Genomic DNA, 22934 nt, shown 5'->3' with positions numbered 1-22934 from the left:
AACATAAAACGTGCAACGGCGGTATAGCTCGGTTGGTAGAGTGTCTTTGCCAGCAACTTGAGGGTTCAAGGTTCGATCCCCTCTTCTGCCATCCTAGTCACTGTGTTGTGTCCTTGGGCAAGACACTTTACCCACCTGCTCCCAGTGCCACCCACACTGGTTTAAAAATGTAGATTATATAATGGGTTTCACTTTGTAAAAGCACTTTGAGTCACTAGAGAAAAGCACTATATAAACTTCACAAAAGAAAATAGAAAAAAATGAAAATAAAAGCATTTTATTTATTTTGTCTTTGATGGAAATTGTCTCTAAGCAAAGCCAGATTATTTTGTGATATGCACGTAAAGATCCGTGGACGTTTTGCGTACGCAAGCTACGTGACGTGAGAGTGTATTGTTATCTGTCTATTTATCTATTTATCTATCTATCTGGATAGGTACACCCTGGACAAGTCGCCACCTCATCGCAGGGCCAACACAGATAGACAGACAACATTCACACTCACATTCACACACTAGGGCCAATTTAGTGTTGTCAATCAACCTATCCCCAAGTGCATGTTTTTGGAGGTGGGAGGATGTCAGAGTACCCGGAACATGCAATCTCCACACAAAAAGACCCTGAGCCCGGGGATCAAACCCAGGGTCTTCTTATTGTGAGGCACACACACTAACCCTTGTTTCAATATATGCCGTACAACCCTCATACACACACACACACATATATATATATATGTATATATATAATATATATACACATACAGGGTTGTACAGTATACCCGTATTAATGAAGTACTGTGATACTAATTGATTGAAATCGGTGCTATACTGCCTTTGAAAAGTACCAGTACCGTTCTTTCATATGAATGCCCACTGTGTGGCGGTGACTACAGAGCCATGATGTTGAGTGTGTCAAAACGCACATACTAAGTGCATACAAGCAATAACATCTTGGAGAGGAGGAATGGCAAAAAAACAAAAACAATTCTACTGGTTAATAAAGACTGTGAGTGAAGCGCAATATAGAGGTATTTGGGCTTCAAAACTAACTGTAAAGGTGACGCTTTTAACAAGGAAGCGCCGCGCTGCAAGTGTTGCTTTAAAACACGCCTCACCAAATGTGGCGATTAGTATTACCACCTTTGCTTCAAACTTTGGTAAACATTTTAATAATAAGCTTTCAGACCTGCACGAGGAGTTATGAAGAGTGACGGATAATAATGTAGTTGTCCTGTCCTGACCTGTCCTGCTATCTGCTCCGGTGCAGGCCGTCGTCAAGGAGCACGGGGCAGACGTTCCCTTTAGGGTCGATGCTTTCGTCGGGCGTAACACTTTGCACTTTACAATTGGTCTGCTAAGCTCCGCTTTCCAGTCAGAATTCGAGGCAGCGGATTTGTGACATTCTGGTTGCTTTATTGTTAGTTTTGCAGAACACAACCGGACCCGTTCATTACTCTACTGCGCAGTGCAGCGCTACCGCTCTCTCTCTTTGCTCGCCCACTCACTCACTGACGTCACTCAGACAACACGTTGACATTCTCTTAAACACTGTTGCGTCGACCAGCATTCCTCCAATGGGGAATTCAAATTGCTAGTCTCTCCCAGATTCTTTTTATGGCAATAAGCTGATGTTTATGTTCAATCAACAGGCAGTAGTTGGTATTTTGTGGTTTATTCTCCAAGCTTAGAGGACAAACGTGAGACCAATCTAGCACACCCGCGTTCCCACGCCCGGTCTAGCTCGGCCTGAAACACATCACGAAAACATTCTGTTCCTCAATCTCTCCCCCCGCCCTCACGCCCGCACAGATGCCCATTGTGTCCGTTATCTCAAGTCGGCCCGAGAAGGGAAGCAGGGAGGACTCCTCTTCTCTGCCTCCTACTTCAAGGCCGTCCCCAGTGCAAGCACTTTGTCATGAGACGATCAAAAGAAGGAAAAGAGTACAAGATGGAACATTAGCTATTTAAAATATGACTATAGCCATATAAAAGAAGTAACTCTTAATTATGGATAAATGTGGATATATGTAGATATCTGCATCCGTCAATTCCCCCTTCAAGATCTTCTAAAAAGATCTTCATCACTAGTTCAACACTTCTAAAGCATGCCCCTTTTTGAGCAAGCTAGCAATAAAATAAAAGCATAGCTACATGGGAGATAAATGGAGGGAGTTTATGTCAATGTCGTCATTGTCAGGGAAGGAAACTAGCAAATCTTGAAAGTCTTAAAGTCACCACTTTGCTAGACCCCCTTCAGACATAGCAAACCTAGAAACAGGGTAGGGTTGACCTTTGACAGCTCTAACAAAGATGCGGGTGCATGGGCGATAATTTAGGGCTATATAAATAAACATTGATTGAAAGCAACCGCATGAGGCTATAATGGCCAAGAAAACTTTAAAGGAGACTAGGGCAGACTTAATTATGTCAGTCCACCTGCCAAAGGTGGTTTAGAGCCAATCTTTAAAGGGGTCAGAGACACCGGAAACTTCAGTAAGTTCCTTAGACAGGGCTTGGAGGCCTTCTAAGGCCTTCTGAACCAAGCCATTTATGTCAGTCAACTTAAAGGGGGCGGGATAAGTGTGGGGAAAGGGGACGTCCAGCGGAACAAGCAACACAGTCACCCAGGTTTTGGCATCCACCTGAGCCACAGGTTTACCTGTACCTGCTCCTAAGGTCAAAGTTACCAGGCCTTCGGTGGTGATGTCATTAGCACGCACAGATGTGAGAGCCTTTGAAACACCACCGAGGTGGGGTGGTACTTTAGGTGCTACAGAGGGTGTAGAGGTAGTTAACGCCCTCTCAAGGATATTAATTTTAATAATTCCTTTAGAGTCTGTATCAGTCAGGTCAACCCCCAAAACAACATAAAAGGGACGATGGGCACCACTTACCATAGTATGTTGTCTGCATCCGACACCAATGGTTCAGGGTTGGGTCGTAACAAATATAGAGGTTATTACCACGGTAATAGCTATTGTGTCCCCCGTACTTAATCACACTGCACAGGTCAAAAAATAAGTCTTGCTATCCCCTTTAACCCAGTCTATTTAAAGTCTGCTGTATGTTCTTAGACACTTGTCAGTCACTGTCGTCAGGAAGGATGAACTGAGACACAAAGACAGTAGAACACGCCCAAGCACCAGTCCGTCAGGTAATACTAGCCGGGTGTAACATCCTGCCTTTTGTCTATCAATATCAGAGTAATTTAGGTAACAAAACGGGGATAAACATCAAACTTTTCACTTAATGTAACGACACATATAGGTATGCTGAAAACAAGCAAGAAAAACTAAGAAACATTTAGCATACTGGATTGGTCTCACACAAGGATATACAATATAGAAGTTGAAAAGAGTAATGTAGGTAGAAAATCTCTCTCGTCTCCTGGGCTGAGGGGCAGATGTTGTGGCGATGTCAGCAATGACATCCGCTGGTAATCTGTCAGGTTCTTCAAAAGTAGTGCAGAGGGAGAGGTGGTACCAGGTGTCCCCTCCACCAGCCAGTCGAAGGGCGTGGAACGTCCGTTCCATGACCTTGAAGGGACCAGTCCACCTTAGCTCCGTCCACTTGCGTTTGGTGACCTTGATCTTGACCCTCTCAGCGGGCGGAAGGGAATCTGTACAGAAGAACTGGCACACAAATTCTGCAATTGTTTGTGTAAAATACCATTTAGGTTTTACGCTGATTCCTCCTTCCATTGGGGGCTGCTGGTCCTGTGAATGGTTGACCTGTATGCAGCTCATAGGGTGAAAAACTCAAAGGGCGGTAAAACAGTTTTATTCACGGACCTTCGAATGATCATTAACGCTAATTGCAACATGTCAATCCAATTAAATTTGGATTGACATGTTGAAAAATGTTAAAACTATGGAATGTGTCAGAGTCTGATTATTGTCGATTTTGTTCCAAGGAGTCTGTTTCCACCCTCACTCACCCGCCTTCTGTTTCTGAAAAAAGGACTGTGTTAGTCATACTATCACTTTCAGAAACATCTAAGAAAAAGGTCAGCTAATAGTCAAGTAGCGGAGGACAGGTCAAGTTTGAGGTCAATGATTGTCTCTTTAGCCTCTATGGTCCACAGGGGGGTGTTGTTAGGGTAGGGGACCCCTTAGCAATATCACAAATAACTCAAACTCAACTAAACCCTAACTTTTATGTAACTTATTCAATATGGTGAAAGTAACAAAATATGCTTATATTTATATTGTCACCAATACTAGAAAAATACTACCCTTATGGCGAATGCTTTAGCAATAGTATTTTGAAATTTTACCACACCTGGTGGCCCCAATAATTCATTAAGTCAAGCTCATGTTGTAGAAAGTTGAGTGATGCAGACACGTTTGTTACTGAATACTTTCTATCAGACTTCTGTCTTGACGACTATGTGTATGTAATGAGCAACTATAATTCTTTGATATGCTTAAATGTGTAATGTGTCGTTTTAGCTCAGCTGTTGTGTAGCTGCTAGCTCCTCGTAGCCTACAGGTGTCTAAAGTGCAGCCCACAGTAATGTGTTTAACATCACCATGGGCTAAACCTAATCTTTTGAAAATGTGGTATTTGGGTGTCGGTGTAATGTTTGGCAGCTACGCCGTGTCTTATCATTGGGCCTAAGTTCTTTGGTTTTGTAGGCGAGACAGAGAGCAAGGGAACAATGTGGGACATCAATTGTGTCCATCTTATATCATGCTAGCTGTTGCAAAGATAGGTCAACATGAGCAGCCACACCTTGAGTTCCAACATATATAAATAATCATAACATATGGCGACTCAGGTGGCAGAACACACGGAAGCATCTCAGCCAACCAGGGTTTTCACCGCTAGAGCAGTTGGATGTCAGCCATTCCTGTTGTTTCAGGCTGTGGTAGTGGTGTCGCAGCTGGGTGGTTGAGCCGTCAGGTAACACCAGGAATGTTCCTTCTGTGCGATTTGAATGTCAGGGTACAGTCTGTAAAGGAGGTCCAGCAATCTGAACCGGAAGTGGTTTGGTGACAGGTAACCTTCTTGTGACCCCAGCGAAGCCTTCGACCTTTAAAGAGGAAGCACAGTTTTTTGGTACCTCTGCATTCAGAATTGAAATGGGTGGCTGATAACATTGTTCGTTGACACTCATGTCCAGCAGGGGTCCTGTCGGTACTTCCTGCTGCGGCTCCTGATGTGGACGTCCTCTTTTCCGCCTTCGTGTTCGTTTGTTGGCACGACGGAACCTTTCCTGTTCGGAAATGTTCGGACAGTCACGACTCCAGTGACCAGGCTGGTCACAGCCGAAACCGTGTCTACCCCAGACCGGCTTTGAGGCATCGTGTCGTGTCGTCCACCACCCGAGTCCAACCGCACGTCTGTTGAGGATTATTTCCTCCACCTGTTGGAACTCAAAAGCAAGGTCACCCACTGCTGAATATACCCTAGCTGATCTTTGACCTTTTGGTTCTTTTATCTTTTTATCTTCAGCGATCTGTAATTTAAGTAGTCGTTTCCTTGTTGCTCTGTCATTAACCTTATCATTCTCATCTTTGCTTAGCCCAATTTTGCATGGGATATTTAAAATGTCCCTGCCATATGTTGTTTTTGGCACCGTGTATATCAGGGTTAACTTTGTCTAAGTGTTTGGCCAAAGGTTCCCTCCCTGAGGTACAGGTGGGAAAGCAAGGTCAACAATGGCTTGCATGTATGCATCAGCAAGAGACTTATATTGAAATAGGCCCCTATAATTGTCATGTGTCAAAAATGTCTGCCGGAGAAAATGATCAGACGTTTACAAGGGGTTAATTTTCGGAGGCAGGATTAATCTTAGAGGGGGCGTGTTAATACCTCCTTCTCTTGTCACTGGAGTAGGGGGCGGTGGCCTAGTCAAAGTCTGGGCGGGTCATTTGAATTGTCTTGCGCATGCGCGGCAGACAAAACACCAATCAGTCTATTCTGTCCTATTTGTTTCATTAATCATCGGTTCTTTTGCTGCATTTCGTTTTTCCACGTAATCCCCGTTTACTTTTATCATACGCCAAACTCTTAAATTCTCGAGCACCAACCCTGTTCCATTTTCACCAGCGCGCACACACACACACACACACGCACGTGTAAGCACATGAGCAAGCAAGCGCTTACGCACACACAAGAGCATGCGCAACCTGCAGCACACACACACACACACACACACACACACACACACACACACACACACACACACGCACACACACAAGAAAAAGCTGCACCTACCCTTATCTCTGCGTTTCACTTTACCATAAAACTTCCAGTTACTTTTCTTAATTTACCAGACGTTTCAATCAATCAATCAATCAATGTTTATTTATATAGCCCTAAATCACAAGTGTCTCAAAGGGCTGTACAAGCCACAACGACATCCTCGGTACAGAGCCCACATACGGGCAAGGAAAAACTCACCCCAGTGGGACGTCGGTGAATGACTATGAGAAACCTTGGAGAGGACCGCATATGTGGGTAACCCCCCCCCCCCCCCCCCCCCTCTAGAGGAGACCGAAAGCAACGGATGTCGAGTGGGTCTGACATAACATTGTGAAAGTCCAGTCCACAGTTTGAGTTCACGACTTTTCGAGTATTGTAAACTCCCTCTTAACCCTTTCAAGGAATGTTCTCTTTTTTTTTTTTCTTTTTTTAAACTCTACCTGCTAATTCCATTGTCGACAACAGTGCATTCAATTGATCATTAAACAGTAATGATTCATCACATTTTCCCCAGCCGCCATCACATTCTTGTCTGTCACACTCCTTGGCCATTGTGTCCATTTTTTTTTTTTTTTCAGGGGCCTCGAACCCCTGAAGGCCTTTAAACCCCAACCCATACGGCGGCCTTTAACCCCGTTAAATTTATTGTACAATATGCAGGCCTCTAACCTCCATATCATACGAGGACCTTTAACCCGTTACTCTTTTAGGCGGCGACCAACTACCCAGGGTGAGCCACACCCAACTATTAGTTCACTCGTCAATGAAACTGCCCGTCACGGTAATCGAGACACAATGGCATGAGTTGACCACTTATTTACAATTTTAATGCAATGGCAGGCTCGGCAAAAATGCAACCAATCCATCAAAATCACCAATCTGTGCCTGGGATTAAAAAACAGTGTTTGATTTACAGACTTCAGGACAGACTCCTAAAGCAGATTGTATATAAAAAGGCTCTGCTCACCTTGTATTGGCCATTTGAGTCTGTCCAGAAGATTGCAAGAAGTCATCAATCAACAGCGTGCCATCTCGGACGAAGCCCCCAAATTGTTGCGTCGACCAGCATTCCTCCAATGGGGAATTCAAATTGCTAGTCTCTCCCAGATTCTTTTTATGGCAATAAGCTGATGTTTATATTCAATCAACAGGCAGTAGTTGGTATTTTGTGGTTTATTCTCCAAGCTTAGAGGACAAACGTGAGACCAATCTAGCACACCCGCGTTCCCTCGCCCGGTCTAGCTCGGTCTGAAACACATCACGAAAACATTCTGTTCCTCAATCTCTCCCCCCGCCCTCACGCCCGCACAGATGCCCATTGTGTCCGTTATCTCAAGTCGGCCCGAGAAGGGAAGCAGGGAGGACTCCTCTTCTCTGCCTCCTACTTCAAGGCCGTCCACAGTGCAAGCACTTTGTCATGAGACGATCAAAAGAAGGAAAAGAGTACAAGATGGAACATTAGCTATTTAAAATATGACTATAGTCATATAAAAGAAGTAACTCTTAATTATGGATAAATGTGGATATATGTAGATATCTGCATCCGTCAACACACATACACTACTCTAATAAATGAATCAGCTCCCCTGCTGTGCACATGTAGATACATAACATGTTGATATATAACATGTAGCTACGTAGACACGCACACAGCTGCTTGGCTTGATGCTAAATATTAGTGGAGTCAAGACCGCCCATCTAACGTCAACTTGTGAAAGTGAAATGACTGACTTTGGTAACAAATTGCTACAATTTGTGTTTTATCTTTAACAAATGGGTGGTTTACCTGCTGCATGGCTTATCTGTGTACGTTTATCCATAATTTTGTTTTTAGTACTTACTAAAATTTTGTTTTTTTCTTAAAGCATAGACCAGGATTGGCAACCATAAATCCTAAATAATCTAATATTATGTTAATACAGCTTTTTTTTTATTATATTATTATCTAATTCTTGATTATGGAAAATTGTAAATTGTTCTTTAAGTGCAACAAGAAAAACACAATGTGTTTAATGCCTTTTAATTTATATTTTAACCTTTTAAAATTGTTCTTTGAGTGCAATAGGAAACATATGTTTATTGTATTGTAAGATTTTCTGTTAAAATAAAGCCAAAATTGACATTTTTTTGTAGCCAAAAGTATCGATATACATTTTGGTACTTTACCAAATTATTGGTATCGGGACAACCCTATTATATATATGTATATACACTACCGTTCAAAAGTTTGGGGTCACATTGAAATGTCCTTATTTTTGAAGGAAAAGCACTGTACTTTTCAATGAAGATAACTTTAAACTAGTCTTAACTTTAAAGAAATACACTCTATACATTGCTAATGTGGTAAATGACTATTCTAGCTGCAAATGTCTGGTTTTTGGTGCAATATCTACATAGGTGTATAGAGGCCCATTTCCAGCAACTATCACTCCAGTGTTCTAATGGTACAATGTGTTTGCTCATTGGCTCAGAAGGCTAATTGATGATTAGAAAACCCTTGTGCAATCATGTTCACACATCTGAAAACAGTTTAGCTCGTTACAGAAGCTACAAAACTGACCTTCCTTTGAGCAGATTGAGTTTCTGGAGCATCACATTTGTGGGGTCAATTAAACGCTCAAAATGGCCAGAAAAAGAGAACTTTCATCTGAAACTTGACAGTCTATTCTTGTTCTTAGAAATGAAGGCTATTCCACAAAATTGTTTGGGTGACCCCAAACTTTTGAACGGTAGTGTATATATATATATGGTGGCGACTTGTCCAGGGTGTACCCCGCCTTCCGCCCGAATGCAGCTGAGATAGGCTCCAGCACCCCCCGCGACCTCAAAAGGGACAAGCGTGAAGAACAATGAAGAACTACTGGTAGTCTCACTGTGCATGTGAACAAATAAAAAGCAAATAAATATAGTTGTTACATGTATTTTGGCCTTCTTCCAATGGAGGAAAGTCAGGAGTTTGTCACCACAGGCATCACCTGCAGCTACTGTCTGTCTTTACTTATCATATTGGCACTGCAGTACTATTGGAACTTTTGGTATGCCCAACCCTACATCTGCTCTTCAGACGTAATATCTTTTAGAAAAGAGGGGCTCTGCATCCAGGAATATGGCAGCCATATACAAAGACTTAAGTTGTCAAGTATGAAGGAAGAATTCACTAGGGCCATTTAGGGCCTGTCTATTTCCCCTCGCTCTGTGTACGTTTGTGCAAACTGAACTTTTCCCAAGAGATTTAGCTCGGTCCTAACCCTTAATGCTGGGTAATGGCAGATGGAGCTTTAGATAACATGAAGGACAACCAACATTTATTTAGGCTTTAGCTCAGTGCAACTTTATGTGCTCCTCTGCTAAAATGACCCATTTCCCATATGGCTTGTTTGTACCTTTCTCTTTTAAAGGGGTCATATCATGATTCTAATCTATTTAACAATTTGTTTTGGTCTACATAACCTGTAACAGTGGTTCTTTAATCAAAACATTGCAAATATGTTTCTTTGTTCAAGACCCTTTCTGACTGTCTCAAATGGCAACAGCTGAGTATTTTAGTAGGGGTTTCCCGATCTGATATTGACATCAAATATCGGTCTGATGTCAGCAAAAAAACAAGTACCGGAGGATATCGGATATCAACAGCCATTTAACATCTAAATGTTCTCTAATAAGCACTTTAGTTTGATTTTTCCTTGTATTTTAGTGAAGTCATTTACAAAAAGTAAACATGGTAGGCTATAAGCTACTAAGAGCTAGCAGCTACACAACACCTAAGCACACAATAACACACAAGCTAGACATATGTAGTACCTGTCCCTACACACATTGTTTTAATAATTATAGTTTAATATTACTCACAGATACAAAGTCTCCAAAGCTGAAGCGTATTAGAAAGTTTCCAGTAACAAACGTGTCTGGATCGTTCAACTTACTGCATCACGCGCTTAATCTAATGAACTGTGACCACTAGGTGCCGCCAAGAAACTAATTACCACTCCGCTTCAAATGCATAAACATGTCAAAGGGTTAGTGTTATTCACACCTCCAATTGTTCTCTGAGTAATGTCACTTGATCAAGCCTTGTCTAACATTCCACATGACAAAATAATATAAGTATGTATAATGTGTAAAAGCTGTATCTGGACACTCCTATATTTTAGCATCCAATTCTTCAAGAACAGGAGTCTGACACCCTGGTAGAAGAAAGTAAAGAACAAACTTTAGAACTGCGGTGATGATAAGCTGATTTACATTTAAGACAGTAGACTTATAGTGCTCCAACAGGTAAAACATGTTTTATGATGGCGACATTTTGGCCCTGGAATGAATAATTTACTTCTTCTTATGAGAAATTGATTGGGGTTTTTTTGTAACATTTTTAATGGACCCCTGGGTGGACCGCTTGCCTGTGCATTGGTTGGGGACATCTCCACTCGGGATGGTCCCCTGCTGGCCCCACTATGGACTGGACTCTCACTATTATGTAAGATCCACTATGGACTGGACTTTCAGAATATTATGCAAGATCCACTCGACATCCATTGCACCGGTCGCCCTAGAGATGGGGGAGCGGTCCTCTCCAAGGTTTCTCATTGTCATCCCACTGGGTTGAGTTTTTCCTTGCCCTGATGTGGGATCTGAACCGAGGATGTCGTTGTGGCTTGTGCAGCCCTTTGAGACACTTGTTATTTAGGGCCATATAAATAAACATTGATTGATTGATTGATTAAAATAACAACAAAGCACAGGGTAACTGACATCTCAGAACATGCGGTGATGGACATAAAAGGTGTCGGTGTATTCTCTGTAAAGTGTCTCATTGTATGAAAAGACAGCAAGCATGATAATTAGAATGTAAGGATGATAACAGGGGTCATGGTGTGGGGTTATTAAGAAAAAGCGGCCTCAGGCAGCACGATGACAGATCGCTCCAATTTGATCATACAACCTCTATTTTTATTTTTTTTACATCCACTTTGGAAAAGCCATCTACTACATCGGCCTCAGGGGTTGCACATAACTCTCCGTTCAGCCTTGAACTCTGAATGCTTTGCTGCAATAAAAACTTCTTCTGTTTAGAGATAAACATTTGTCTTGGAGGTAAATGCATAGCTTAGTTTGGCAGTCATGATATCTGAATCAGTACCAGCAGGGATGTTGTGTTCTTGCTTTGTTTCTAGCACCAGTGTGAATCCAGATTGGACTCTTTATTAATTATTATTATTTCTCAAAAATTTGCAATTGCTGCAGTTTTGATAGGACATCACTTTGTTATTTTTTATTTTTAAGGAAAATTGAGGTAGGCACATTCATAACTTAATGCAACACAAAGCACACTTGGACAGTGTGAGTGTGGTATTTTTCCAGTTAAAATGTGTATTGTTCAGTAGGTGTTAGATGTTCTTACATGGGCCAATGCAACACAGTTTCTATGAGCACAAAGGGACACAAAAACAGGCAAAACTATCCCAACAGAAAACATCACATTTTGAAAGGTTATTATTGTGTACAAAACATATGCTTCACTTCAGTGAGTTTTGATGTTGATTAATTGCATATTTACTCTTCTAAGTAGCAGAGATGATTGTGTGTGTGCCCCGTGAGAGAGATAACCATCGATTATGTGAATCTCCTGACATGCCTACAGAATTAGTTAAGATTTCAAGCTAATTACAGCATGTTTTGTGTTTGTCTCCTCAACAACAATGTCATTCTCGGTCAAGGTTCAAACAGGTAATTGCTTAACAATAAGTCTTTTGTGTTTTGGCACAATTCTCATGATACAAATGCAGGTAAACGTCTTTAATGGCGTCAAACCAACAGTCTTTGCAACTCCCTATTATTTTGGTAATCTCTGCTCAGGGGGATGAGCAATTTCTGTAAAGACTTGGCTGTGAAGGGTTGTCTTTTGCGGGACTGGAAGATGCCAGGTTTTAGGAACAATATACAGCAATTTGTTCTTTCTCTTTCAATTAAAGGTTGGACTTCTTCTACAACTGCCAGATGTGAAAACATGCGGGTAATATTGTTGTAACGATAGAAGTATTTTGGTACCGGTACCGGTACTAAAATTATTTTGGTACTTTTCTAAATAAAGGGGACCACAAAAAAATTGCATTATTGGCTTTATTTGAACAAAAACATCTTAGGCTACATTAAACATATGTTTCTTATTGCAGTTAAGTCCTTAAATAAAATAGTGAACATACAAGACAACTTGTCTTTTAGTAGTAAGTAAACAAATAAAGGCTCCTAATTTAGCTGCTGACATATGCAGTAACATATTGTGTCATTTATCATTCTATTGTTTTGTCAACATTATTAAGGACAAGTGGTAGAAAATGAATTATTAATCTACTTGTTCATTTACTGTTAATATCTGCTTACTTTCTCTTTTAACATGTTCTATCTACACTTCTGTTAAAATGTAATAATCACTTATTTTTCTGTTGTTTGATACTTTACATTAGTTTTGGATGATACCACAAATTTGGGTATCAATCCGATACCAAGTCGTTACAGGATCATACATTGGTCATATTCAAAGTCCTCATGTGTCCAGGGACATATTTCCTGAGTTTATAAACATAATATAAATTTAAAAAACCAGAAGGAAGATGTTGTGATGCCAAAAAATATTGACATAATCATAGTAGTATCGACTAGATACGCTCCTGTACTTGGTATCATTACAGTGGATGTTAGATGTCGATCCACCAATGGCGTTTGTTTACATTTTGACGCCAGTGAGCTACGGTGTGTAGTGAAGCACGTTTAGCTAGTCCTCGTCCTGCAGGGATGATCCCTGTAAGAAACTTACTTTATTTGTTGCCATGGAGGCAAAGATTAGTGTTTTAGAAGTAGTTACACCACTGCCGATTGGAACTGGACTTTAGCCTCTAGCACCTTTTCCGGTGGGCGTTTCAGTGTTATAACTTCAACTTTATCGTCAGTTTTTAAGCCAAAATGCGTCCGTTCTCCCTTTTCTGTCTACACACTGTGTCTGTTTGTAAGTACTCCGTGATTGTGCGCTGCGGAACTTGCTCCTCTGCTCGTAAACCAGCAATGACACGACGTGACAACGACGGGGGCGCGCGGGGGTATAGTACCGAAAATGATTCATTAGTATCGCGGTACTATACTAATAACGGTATACCGTACAACCCTATACTATAGCGTATTGTGTCCCTTTTTTAGCGGATTTCTACGCTACTGCCCATAATTTGGTCAACTTGTAATATATTATTTTGTGAGTATACTAAAATATACTTTCTCAACTTGAAAACATTTTTTTTGAGGGGGCAAAACATTTATTGCCCCTACGTAAAGCCGGCCTCACTGCTCTCACTGGGATGTTGATATATTCCCGTTTAAAAGACAAATGACTCATAATTGCGAAGGAAAACTGGGTTGGAACAAAGCAACTTTTCAGGTCTTTTTAGCCATTTCCTGGTTGAAGTTGAATGTCAAAGTTGACCAACTTCTCAGTTTATGTTCACATCATTAAACTATCAAGATGAGAAGCATTAATCATAATCTAGAATAAACTTTTAAGAGTTTTGAGACGAGAAAGCAGCTCACCAGCTCATAATGTCAATCCAGCAGCACAGGGAAGTTGCCTCTCTGTGATCAATGCAATGTGGAAAACAGGTCCTTAATGTTAGCACTTATAATAACAACATTGCTAATACTTCTAATACTAATATTTCGGTCACAAAATGTGAATGAAGTATTGTTGACGCTTTTTGGATGGTTATTTGTTGGGTTTTATGGTGAGAATAGACACAATGACTTCATGGTTCCCATTGGCCCCATTGTCAGCAGACTTTCATTTACATTTATTTACTAGTTAGAATGCATTCAAAAAAAGGCATGTGTATTCTTGTCTTTCATAAGGATTGCGACTTAAGGGCAAAATTCCGAAAAACGTGCAGTTCCTCTTTACATTCTCTCCTTTTTGGCAGTATTGTTACCCATAATGTGATTCATGCAACTAAGGTGTTGCTTTAGCATGTTTACTTCAGATGCAATCAGTAGCCATGTCTTCAACTTCTTTAGTTCCTCGAGGTTCTATTTTAGGTCTTCTCTTTTTCATTATTTAGGCTATGCAGCTGATACCCCTTGAGTTCAGTTTAAAAAGTTGTGAGAGACTCATAGTTTTGCAGCAGATTCTTAAAAACATTAGAGTTCTGTCAATTAGACCAGTGGTCCCCAACCACCAGGCCGCCGATTGGTACCAGACCGCACAAGAAATTTAATTAAAAAAAAAAATTTAAAAAATGGTATGTATTTTTTATTGTTTATTAAATCAACATAAAAAACACAATATATACATTATATATCAATATAGATCAATACAGTCTGCAGGGATACAGTCCGTAAGCACACATGATTGTATTTCTTTATGAAAATTAAAAAAAATAAAATAAATACAAATAAAAAATCCCCCCCCCCGGTCCGTGGGACAAATTTTCAAGCTTTGACCGGTCCGCAGCTACAAAAAGGTTGGGGACCACTGAATTAGACAACAATATTTCACTAGTTATTTTGCAAAAGGTCCTTAAAAACAGCACAGTGCTACTTTAACTGACAAAATAAATCGACCAAATTCAAAAGTCTCATGCAGAGGATGTTGGTTCTTGGGAATGTACAAAATAAAAGTCCCTTCACTATTTTTGAGGGCCACATGGACCCCGACTTAAACAAGTTTGGACCCCGACTTAAACAAGTTGAAAAACTTATTCGGGTGTTACCATTTAGTGGTCAATTGTACAGAATATGTACTTCACTGTGCAACCTACTAATAAAAGTCTCAATCAATCAATCAAACATCAAAATTATGGCCGCTTGTAACGATGACTATATATATATATATATATATATATATATATATATATATATATATATATATATATATATTATATATATATATATACAAATAAACGTTGAACAGCCTTTTTACATTATTGATTTTTTACCAAAAGATTGATGATAACTTGCATTAAATTGTATGTCAAGGTGAAAAGCAGACATTTAAGTATTTATTTGTGATAACCAAAAGAAAAACTTGGAATATCTTGTTCCATGTTCAGATGATAATAAATATTAAATAATTATAATATTTAAGAAATTATAATACTTATTTCTTCCCACTTCCTTGCTTAAAAACAAGTGATTCTCCTTATCTGCATTGGTGCTCCAATCCAAATTCCTGCTCCAGCTTTTAGTTAAAGTTTGGTGAACTTTTAAGTCACACTTGATCCTCTTTGTAAACCAGGCATTTATCCTTCTCAGAACCAAAGAAGGAGCTCGCTGTCTTTGCAGAAAATTACAATGGCAGTCATTTGCCAAGGGTCAAACCAGTCTCATTTGGCTTATTAAGCATGCTAGTTTGTACTGTAGTTGAACCACATTCGCGATGCATTCGTGATTAGCCTGTGGCTTTGCTTTCATGTCAGCGCCACTTTTGTGCAAGCATATCTGAAGGAATTGGAGAGATGGAAGGATAGCGTTGTTTAAGATGGTAGAATGTTCTCGTAAGTTCTGTGTCGAATTCTGTTTTAAGGTTCAAGCCATATTTCTGGCTTGGTAGGATTGGACTTGTTATACAAAATTAACCAGGACAATTTACATAAAACACAGAGAGCACACTTGTAATGTTATTTTTGGTCAAAGCATTGCAATCATACATTTTCCTAAAATATTGCTTGCACAACAATTTCAACATCCCTGCTTTTAAGAAGATTATCCCCCTCTGTCTGTGTTTGTCCTTGTATGTCTCTTCTCCGCTCGTCTGCAGCCCCCGCAGAGCCGCTGCTATGCAAGTTTGCTGACGGAGGCCAGAAAAAAAGACAGACCCAGATCAAATATCCCCAGAACGGCCGACCATGGACGCGGGATGGAGAGGTGAGTTTAGTTTTTTTGACATCTTTTAGTCAAACTGCCAATGACGGCAGCAAAGTTTTAAAAATAAAACAATCTGATCAAAAGGGGAAATTGTATAATGATGAATATATCTGTTATTTGCCCAGCCTGCTTTTATAAAGACTGAAGCACAATTTTACAGCAGAATGTATTAACTGAATCAATATCATTTGCGTAATATCTGGAGGTTACTTCTTACTCAATAATAACTAAATAAACTAAACTACTACCATCATTTTAAATTCTTTGACTTGAAGCCTCAATATATTTTATATTATATATGTATATATTGTATTGCATGTGTGTGTGTATCTGTGTGTATATACATATACACACATATATGTATGTGTGTACATATATGTGTGTATGTATACACTACCGTTCAAAAGTTTGGGGTCACCCAAACAATTTTGTGGAATAGCCATCATTTCTAAGGACAAGAATTGACTGTCGAGTTTCAGATGAAAGTTCTCTTTTTCTGGCCATTTTGAGCGCTTAATTGACCCCACAAATGTGATGCTCCAGAAACTCAATCTGCTCAAAGGAAGGTCAGTTTTGTAGCTTCTGTAACGAGCTAAACTGTTTTCAGATGTGTGAACATGATTGCACAAGGGTTTTCTAATCATCAATTAGCCTTCTGAGCCAATGAGCAAACACATTGTACCATTAGAACACTGGAGTGATAGTTGCTGGAAATGGGCCTCTATACACCTATGTAGATATTGCACCAAAAACCAGACATTTGCAGCTAGAATAGTCATTTACCACATTAGCAATGTATAGAGTGTATTTCTTTAAAGTTAAGACCAGTTTAAAATTATCTTCATTGAAAAGTACAGTGCTTTTCCTTCAAAAATAAGGACATTTCAATGTGACCCCAAACTTTTGAACGGTAGTGTATATATATATATATATATATATATATATATATATATATACATATATATGTATATATATATATACATATACATATATATGTGTGTGTGTGTGTGTGTGTGTGTGTGTGTGTGTGTGTATGTATGTATGTATGTATGTATGTATGTATGTATGTATGTATGTATGTATGTATATATATATATATATATATATATATATATATATATATATATATATATATATATATATATATATATATATATATATATATATATATATATATATATGTCTCACAAAATGACATTTAAGGGAAACTGTACTTTTTTTGGAATTTTGCCTATTGTTCACAATCATTATGAAAGACATGACGGATGTATTTTTTTATTTTTTTATGCATTCTTACTTGTAAATACACAAATAAAAGTCTGCTTACAACGGAGCCAATGAGAGTTCCTTTATTCTGGTCATAAAACCTAATAACCATCCAAAAAGCACCAACAATACTCCATTTACATGTCGTGACTTGAGTATTAACCAAGTGTTAGCGCTAACGCAGACAAACTATTTATAGCAGCTGCTATGTTTACATCATCGAGTGGTCAGCTGTTTCCTCACTTCCTTGCTCCTTGGAAGTTTATTTTAGATCAGAAATCATGCATCTCAACTGGATAGAAGAAGGCGCAGGCAAATTCCAACAAGTTGGTACATTCTGACAGCCAATTTAGACCCAGTAATGGCGAGAACGACACGACAAGACGCTTGGCTTCACCTCCCTTTTCTTCACGGAGATTATGAGTCATTCTTTATCCAAACGAGAACATAACAATATTCTATCTGAACCCATCCTAATGACAGCAGACCTTGTACAGTAAGTGATTTTTTTTATGTTTTTTGGCTCTCACGGAGTCTGCAGTGAGCAGTAATCAGTTATGTTGTTGGGAAAAAAAAGCGTACGTTGTGATGCATTTTTAAATTAATGTGTCGCGTATGCTTAAAATGATCAAAATATGTAAACAATACATCTTATCTTACATTTGCCTGTTACTATATAAGATATATACTTACATCATGTATATAAAACCTTATTGGAGATGTTTTTTTAAGGGCTTTGCAGCAGAATACAGCGGCTCCCTTAGGCTCCATTGTAAGCAGACTTTTGATCGCATTTATTTAAGAATTAGAATGCATTAAAAAAAATACATTCGTCGTCACGCATGACTTTCATAATGATTGTTAACGATATGCAAAATTCCCAATAAAATGCACTTTGCCTTTAACAAACTCCATCTTTACATGAACAGAAATCAATAAAACTGAACATATTTAAAGTCAACATATTTTCCTGACAGTGCAACAGAGTCAAACAAAATGAAATTCCTACCCAAAGTCTACATTTTAAAGGCCTACTGAAATGATTTTTTTTTTATTTAAACGGGAATAGCAGATCCATTCTATGTGTCATACTTGATCATTTCGCGATATTGCCATATTTTTGCTGAAAGGATTTAGTAGAGAAAATCGACGATAAAGTTCGCAACTTTTGCTCGCTGATAAAAAAAAGCCTTGCCTGTACCGGAAGTAGCGTGACGTCACAGGAGCTAGGATTCCTCACAATTCCCCGTTGTTTACAATGGAGCGAGAGAGATTCGGAACGAGAAAGTGATGATTACCCCATTAATTTGAGCGAGGATGAAAGATTCGTAGATGAGGAACGTTACAGTGAATGACTTGAGAGGCAGCGATGGACGTATCTTTTTTCGCTCTGACCGTAACTTAGGTACAAGCTGGCTCATTGGATTCCACACTCTCCTTTTTCTATTGTAGATCACAGATTTGTATTTTAAACCACCTCGGATACTATATCCTCTTGAAAATGAGAGTCGAGAACGCGAAATGGACATTCAGTGCCTTTTATCTCCACGACAATACATCGGCGAAATGCTTTAGCTACGAGCTAACGTGATAGCATCTTGCTTTAACTGCATATAAAAACAAAAGAAATAAACCCCTGACGGGAAGTATAGATAGAAAATCAACAATACTATTAAACCGTGGACATGTAAATACACGGTTAATGCTTTCTAGGCTGGCGAAGGTTAACAATGCTGTGCTAACGACACCATTGAAGCTAACTTTGCAACCAGACTGCACAGAGCTATGCTAAAAACATTAGCTCTCCACCTACGCCAGCCAGCCCTCATTTGCTCATCAACACCCGTGCTCACCTGCGTTCCAGCGATCGGCAGAAGGACGAAGGACTTCACCCGATGCGTTTGGCGGCCCGGAGACATAGGAAGTCAAGGTGAAGTCAGCGGCTAGCGCGGCTAGCGCGGCTAGCGCTCCAACAAAGTCCTCCTGGTTGTGTTGCTGTAGTCCGCTGCTAATACACTGATCCCACCTACAACTGTCTTCTTTGCAGCCTTCATTGTTCATTAAAAAAATTGCAAAAGATGTCCAGAATACTGTGGAATTATGAAATGAAAACAGCTTTTTGTATAGGATTCTACGGGGTACCATAACTTCCGTTACTCGGACTTCGTCACGCGCATACGTCATCATACCGCGATGTTTCAGCCGGATATTTCCCGGGAATTTTAAAATGTCACTTTATAAGTTAACCCGGCCGTATTGGCATGTGTTGCAATGTTAAGATTTCATCATTGATATATAAACTATCAGACTGCGTGGTCGGTAGTAGTGGCTTTCAGTAGGCCTTTAAGTTCTTATATAGATGTTAATGTAAATGTGACTGAGAGTGTACACATGTAACCAAATGGCTCCAGTAAGGGTCCATTACTATTAACTATCATTTAGCAGGGGACAGCCTACAACTCCCTCTGGGGGTCCCTACACCCAACTGTATGTATTTATTTTAGTGTGCCTTTTCTTTGGCCCACCCTTATAATGTTATTAATTTTCTCGGCCCACAGTAAATAAAAACAGCGTCTATATATAGCTTGACATAAAACAATGACTTGTGTGTTGTTTGGGAATAGTTAATAGTTATTATGTGCAGTAAAACTTTGAACTCAACTTACCTTAATGTGTGTTCTTAAATGTGTGTTCCACGTCTCCCATGTCGAGAGCAGTTTTGATTTGGGCTTACAAGGTAAACAAATTAAAATGAATGTTTTGGGCATTGTTTTATCCAAACGCACACATTTGTCCAAATGAGGCCAATTAGACTCATTGTGGGTTCCAGGACGTTGTCTACATCGCTAAATAAAAAGTCAAAGAAAGATAATCCCTGTGCAATCTTCCACTAGGATTTTTTTTTTTTTTTTTACTAATTGCCCGCTTGAATATTCCCTCTTCTGTTCTCCGACTCCATTGTCGTCATTTGGGATGTGCGTGTCTGCTGTGATTTATTTTCCTGGTTCTATGAACTGCCCTATCTTGCCTCTAATTGGCCTGTCCGTCATTTTTTGCCTTAATCTTAACCAATCGTGACTCATCATAGTAAACCAACCAATCATCATGGATTTTCTTACACGTAAACCAATCATCATTGATTTTTCCCGTATATTTTTGTCCCCTGCCTGTGGAGTTGCACTAGTCCATCTCTATATTTCTTTTCTCTTTCTCTTCTCCCTCGCTCTTCTTTTGTAGCTTGTACTTTGTAGCTGAGCAACCCGCTACATGGGTCTAAAAATAGCTAAGCTACAGAAAACGCTTCTCTTTTAAAAAGTAGCAAAGTTACTGCCAAGATACTGGCAAATGTAGTTAAGCTATGTAGCTTCGCTACTTGTAACAAGCTACTGTCCAACACTGGTATAGACTAGGGTGAGTAGTCTTTGCCATTAAGCTGAAAATCTAGTCTTTTGTTGTGCCCTAAAAAGTGTCTATACTGTGAGTGTTATACTTATTACACACCAGCTGTTTGATTCGAACGTGCATCGTCGTTGTAGTTTTCATGACTACATTTGGAGGTGTTGAAATGGCCATCTCCAAGGTGGGGAAGAGATCTTGCCCCAAGTGGAGGAGTTAATGTACCTCTGAGTCTTGTTGACGAGTGAGGGAAGAGTGGATCGTGAGATCGACAGGCGGATCGGTGCGGCGTCTTTAGTAATGCGGACGCTGTATCGATCCGTTGTGGTGAAGAAGGAGCTGAGCCGGAAGGCAAAGCTCTTAATTTACCCGTCGATCTACGTTCCCATCCTCACCTATGGTCATGAGCTTTGTTATGACCGAAAGGACAAGATCAAGGGTACAAGTGGCCGAAATTAGTTTCCTCCGCAGGGTGGTGGGGCTCTCCCTTAGAGATAGGGTGAGAAGCTCTGTCATCCGGGAGGAGCTCAGAGTAAAGCCGCTGCTCCTCCACATCGAGAGAAGCCAGATGAGATGGTTCGGGCATCTGGTCAGGATGCCACCCGAACGCCTCCCTAGGGAGGTGTTTAGGGCACGTCCGACCGGTAGGAGGCCACGGGGAAGACCCAGGACACGTTGGGAAGACTATGTCTCCCGGCTGGCCTGGGAACGCCTCGGGATCCCTCGGGAAGAGCTGGACGAAGTGGCTGGGGAGAGGGAAGTCTGGGCTTCTCTGCTTAGACCTTGGATAGTGGAAGAAAATGGATGGATGGATGGATGGATGAAATGGCCATGTAAAATCGCTAATTCTAATCAGTAGTATGGTTATGGCATATCCAATGTAAATTAGCATTGAAATAGCACATTTTTAAAAGTGGAGCCTGACTTTACACTTGAGCGTTTTCTAACAGGCATACTTGTTCTGTTGGCATTGAAATTTATAACATTACTTAGAGGCAGTCCAACTGAGTCCGCATTGAGTGTTGCTGTAGTGATTGTCTGCAACAAGACTTGACATCAAATTCAACAACCTTATCGAAATATGGCACCGTTTAATTTTATGTGAATCGATAACTGGTAGTATCAACATAATTCAGTTGCTGCTTAAAACGTACGGAATTTGGTACCCATCCTTAAACGAGTCATGGTTCACTGTGCTCGGCGAGAAAACTTTATATTTCATTATTATTTAAATGCAGTTTGAATGTGAAAAGCTTTGACAGGCCCTTTGTTTTGTAATTATTGGATTTCATTTCAATATATAGTTTGGGGGTGAATTAGAGATGCTGCTGCCAGTATGAAAGCTGTCATTTATAAAGGTATTAAAATAAACACAATAAAACAGATTATCTCTGAAAGACTTGATTGCCAAATTGTTTTTTTCCCCTTTGTTTCCCGTTTCCACCGTGACATCTGCACAAGAAATGAAACTTCATTCAGTATTGCATAAAATGGATTGTTGCAAAGTGTTGAAGATTGTTAAACCCAAAGCCCTTATTTCCCCAACAAAGGGAAGCGAAGAATGTCACCACCCACACGATGCAGAGACAGCAATACAGTCCTGTGGCACGAGGACACCAAAACAATAATGTGTTGTGTGGACATGACGTTCATAGGCACAGGTTGCATTTTTCATTTGCATTTTTTTTTGGTACATAGTGACGCCTCCCAACAGGGGATCATACAGAACCGAAAATGTTCAAAATGCACACAGGTTTTGTGTTGATGAAGAGCAGCACATCTTTAGATGTTTCAGAGTGAGGTCTTTCACGGCTAGACGAACTCATCTGTTGGTTTCATGTGCGTTAAGGCTTTATAAATAAAGTTGGTATAGTATGGTATGGTATTAAAGGGTAGCGCGATATAAGCAATGTAAATGATACACATTTGGCCGATGATAAAGCTTTTAATATTATCGTTATCAGAATCCGCTTTATTGGTGGGGTATGTTTAACACACAAGGAATTTGACTTGGTAGACTGTTGTCTCTTTGTTCAATGTAAGTAATAAAGAAAAAAAACGCAACAACTTTGATAAAGTATATCGTGATAATGCAAGTTGGTGACACATTTTACTTGTGTTCTGCATATTTGACAACGACAAGCAAACACATGTGTCCTCAATGCA

General features: G+C 39.9%; 1 protein-coding gene across 2 annotated transcripts in view; it reads left to right on the top strand.

The window, feature by feature from the left end:
- LOC133660198 (RNA-binding motif, single-stranded-interacting protein 3-like) overlaps positions 1–22934 on the top strand; it is a 467861-nt gene that overhangs the window by 362246 nt on the left and 82681 nt on the right. For both annotated transcript variants that reach the window (XM_062063470.1, XM_062063468.1), the window contains exon 7: positions 16000–16106. In XM_062063470.1, coding sequence (XP_061919454.1) covers positions 16000–16106 — 107 coding nt within the window. The remainder of the gene's footprint in view (positions 1–15999; positions 16107–22934) is intronic.

This window comes from Entelurus aequoreus, linkage group LG11 (assembly GCF_033978785.1).
Source record: "Entelurus aequoreus isolate RoL-2023_Sb linkage group LG11, RoL_Eaeq_v1.1, whole genome shotgun sequence".
In the NCBI taxonomy this organism is placed as follows: domain Eukaryota; kingdom Metazoa; phylum Chordata; class Actinopteri; order Syngnathiformes; family Syngnathidae; genus Entelurus; species Entelurus aequoreus.
Note: the sequence above shows the minus strand (reverse complement) of the source record. Positions and strands in the feature narration are given on the sequence as shown.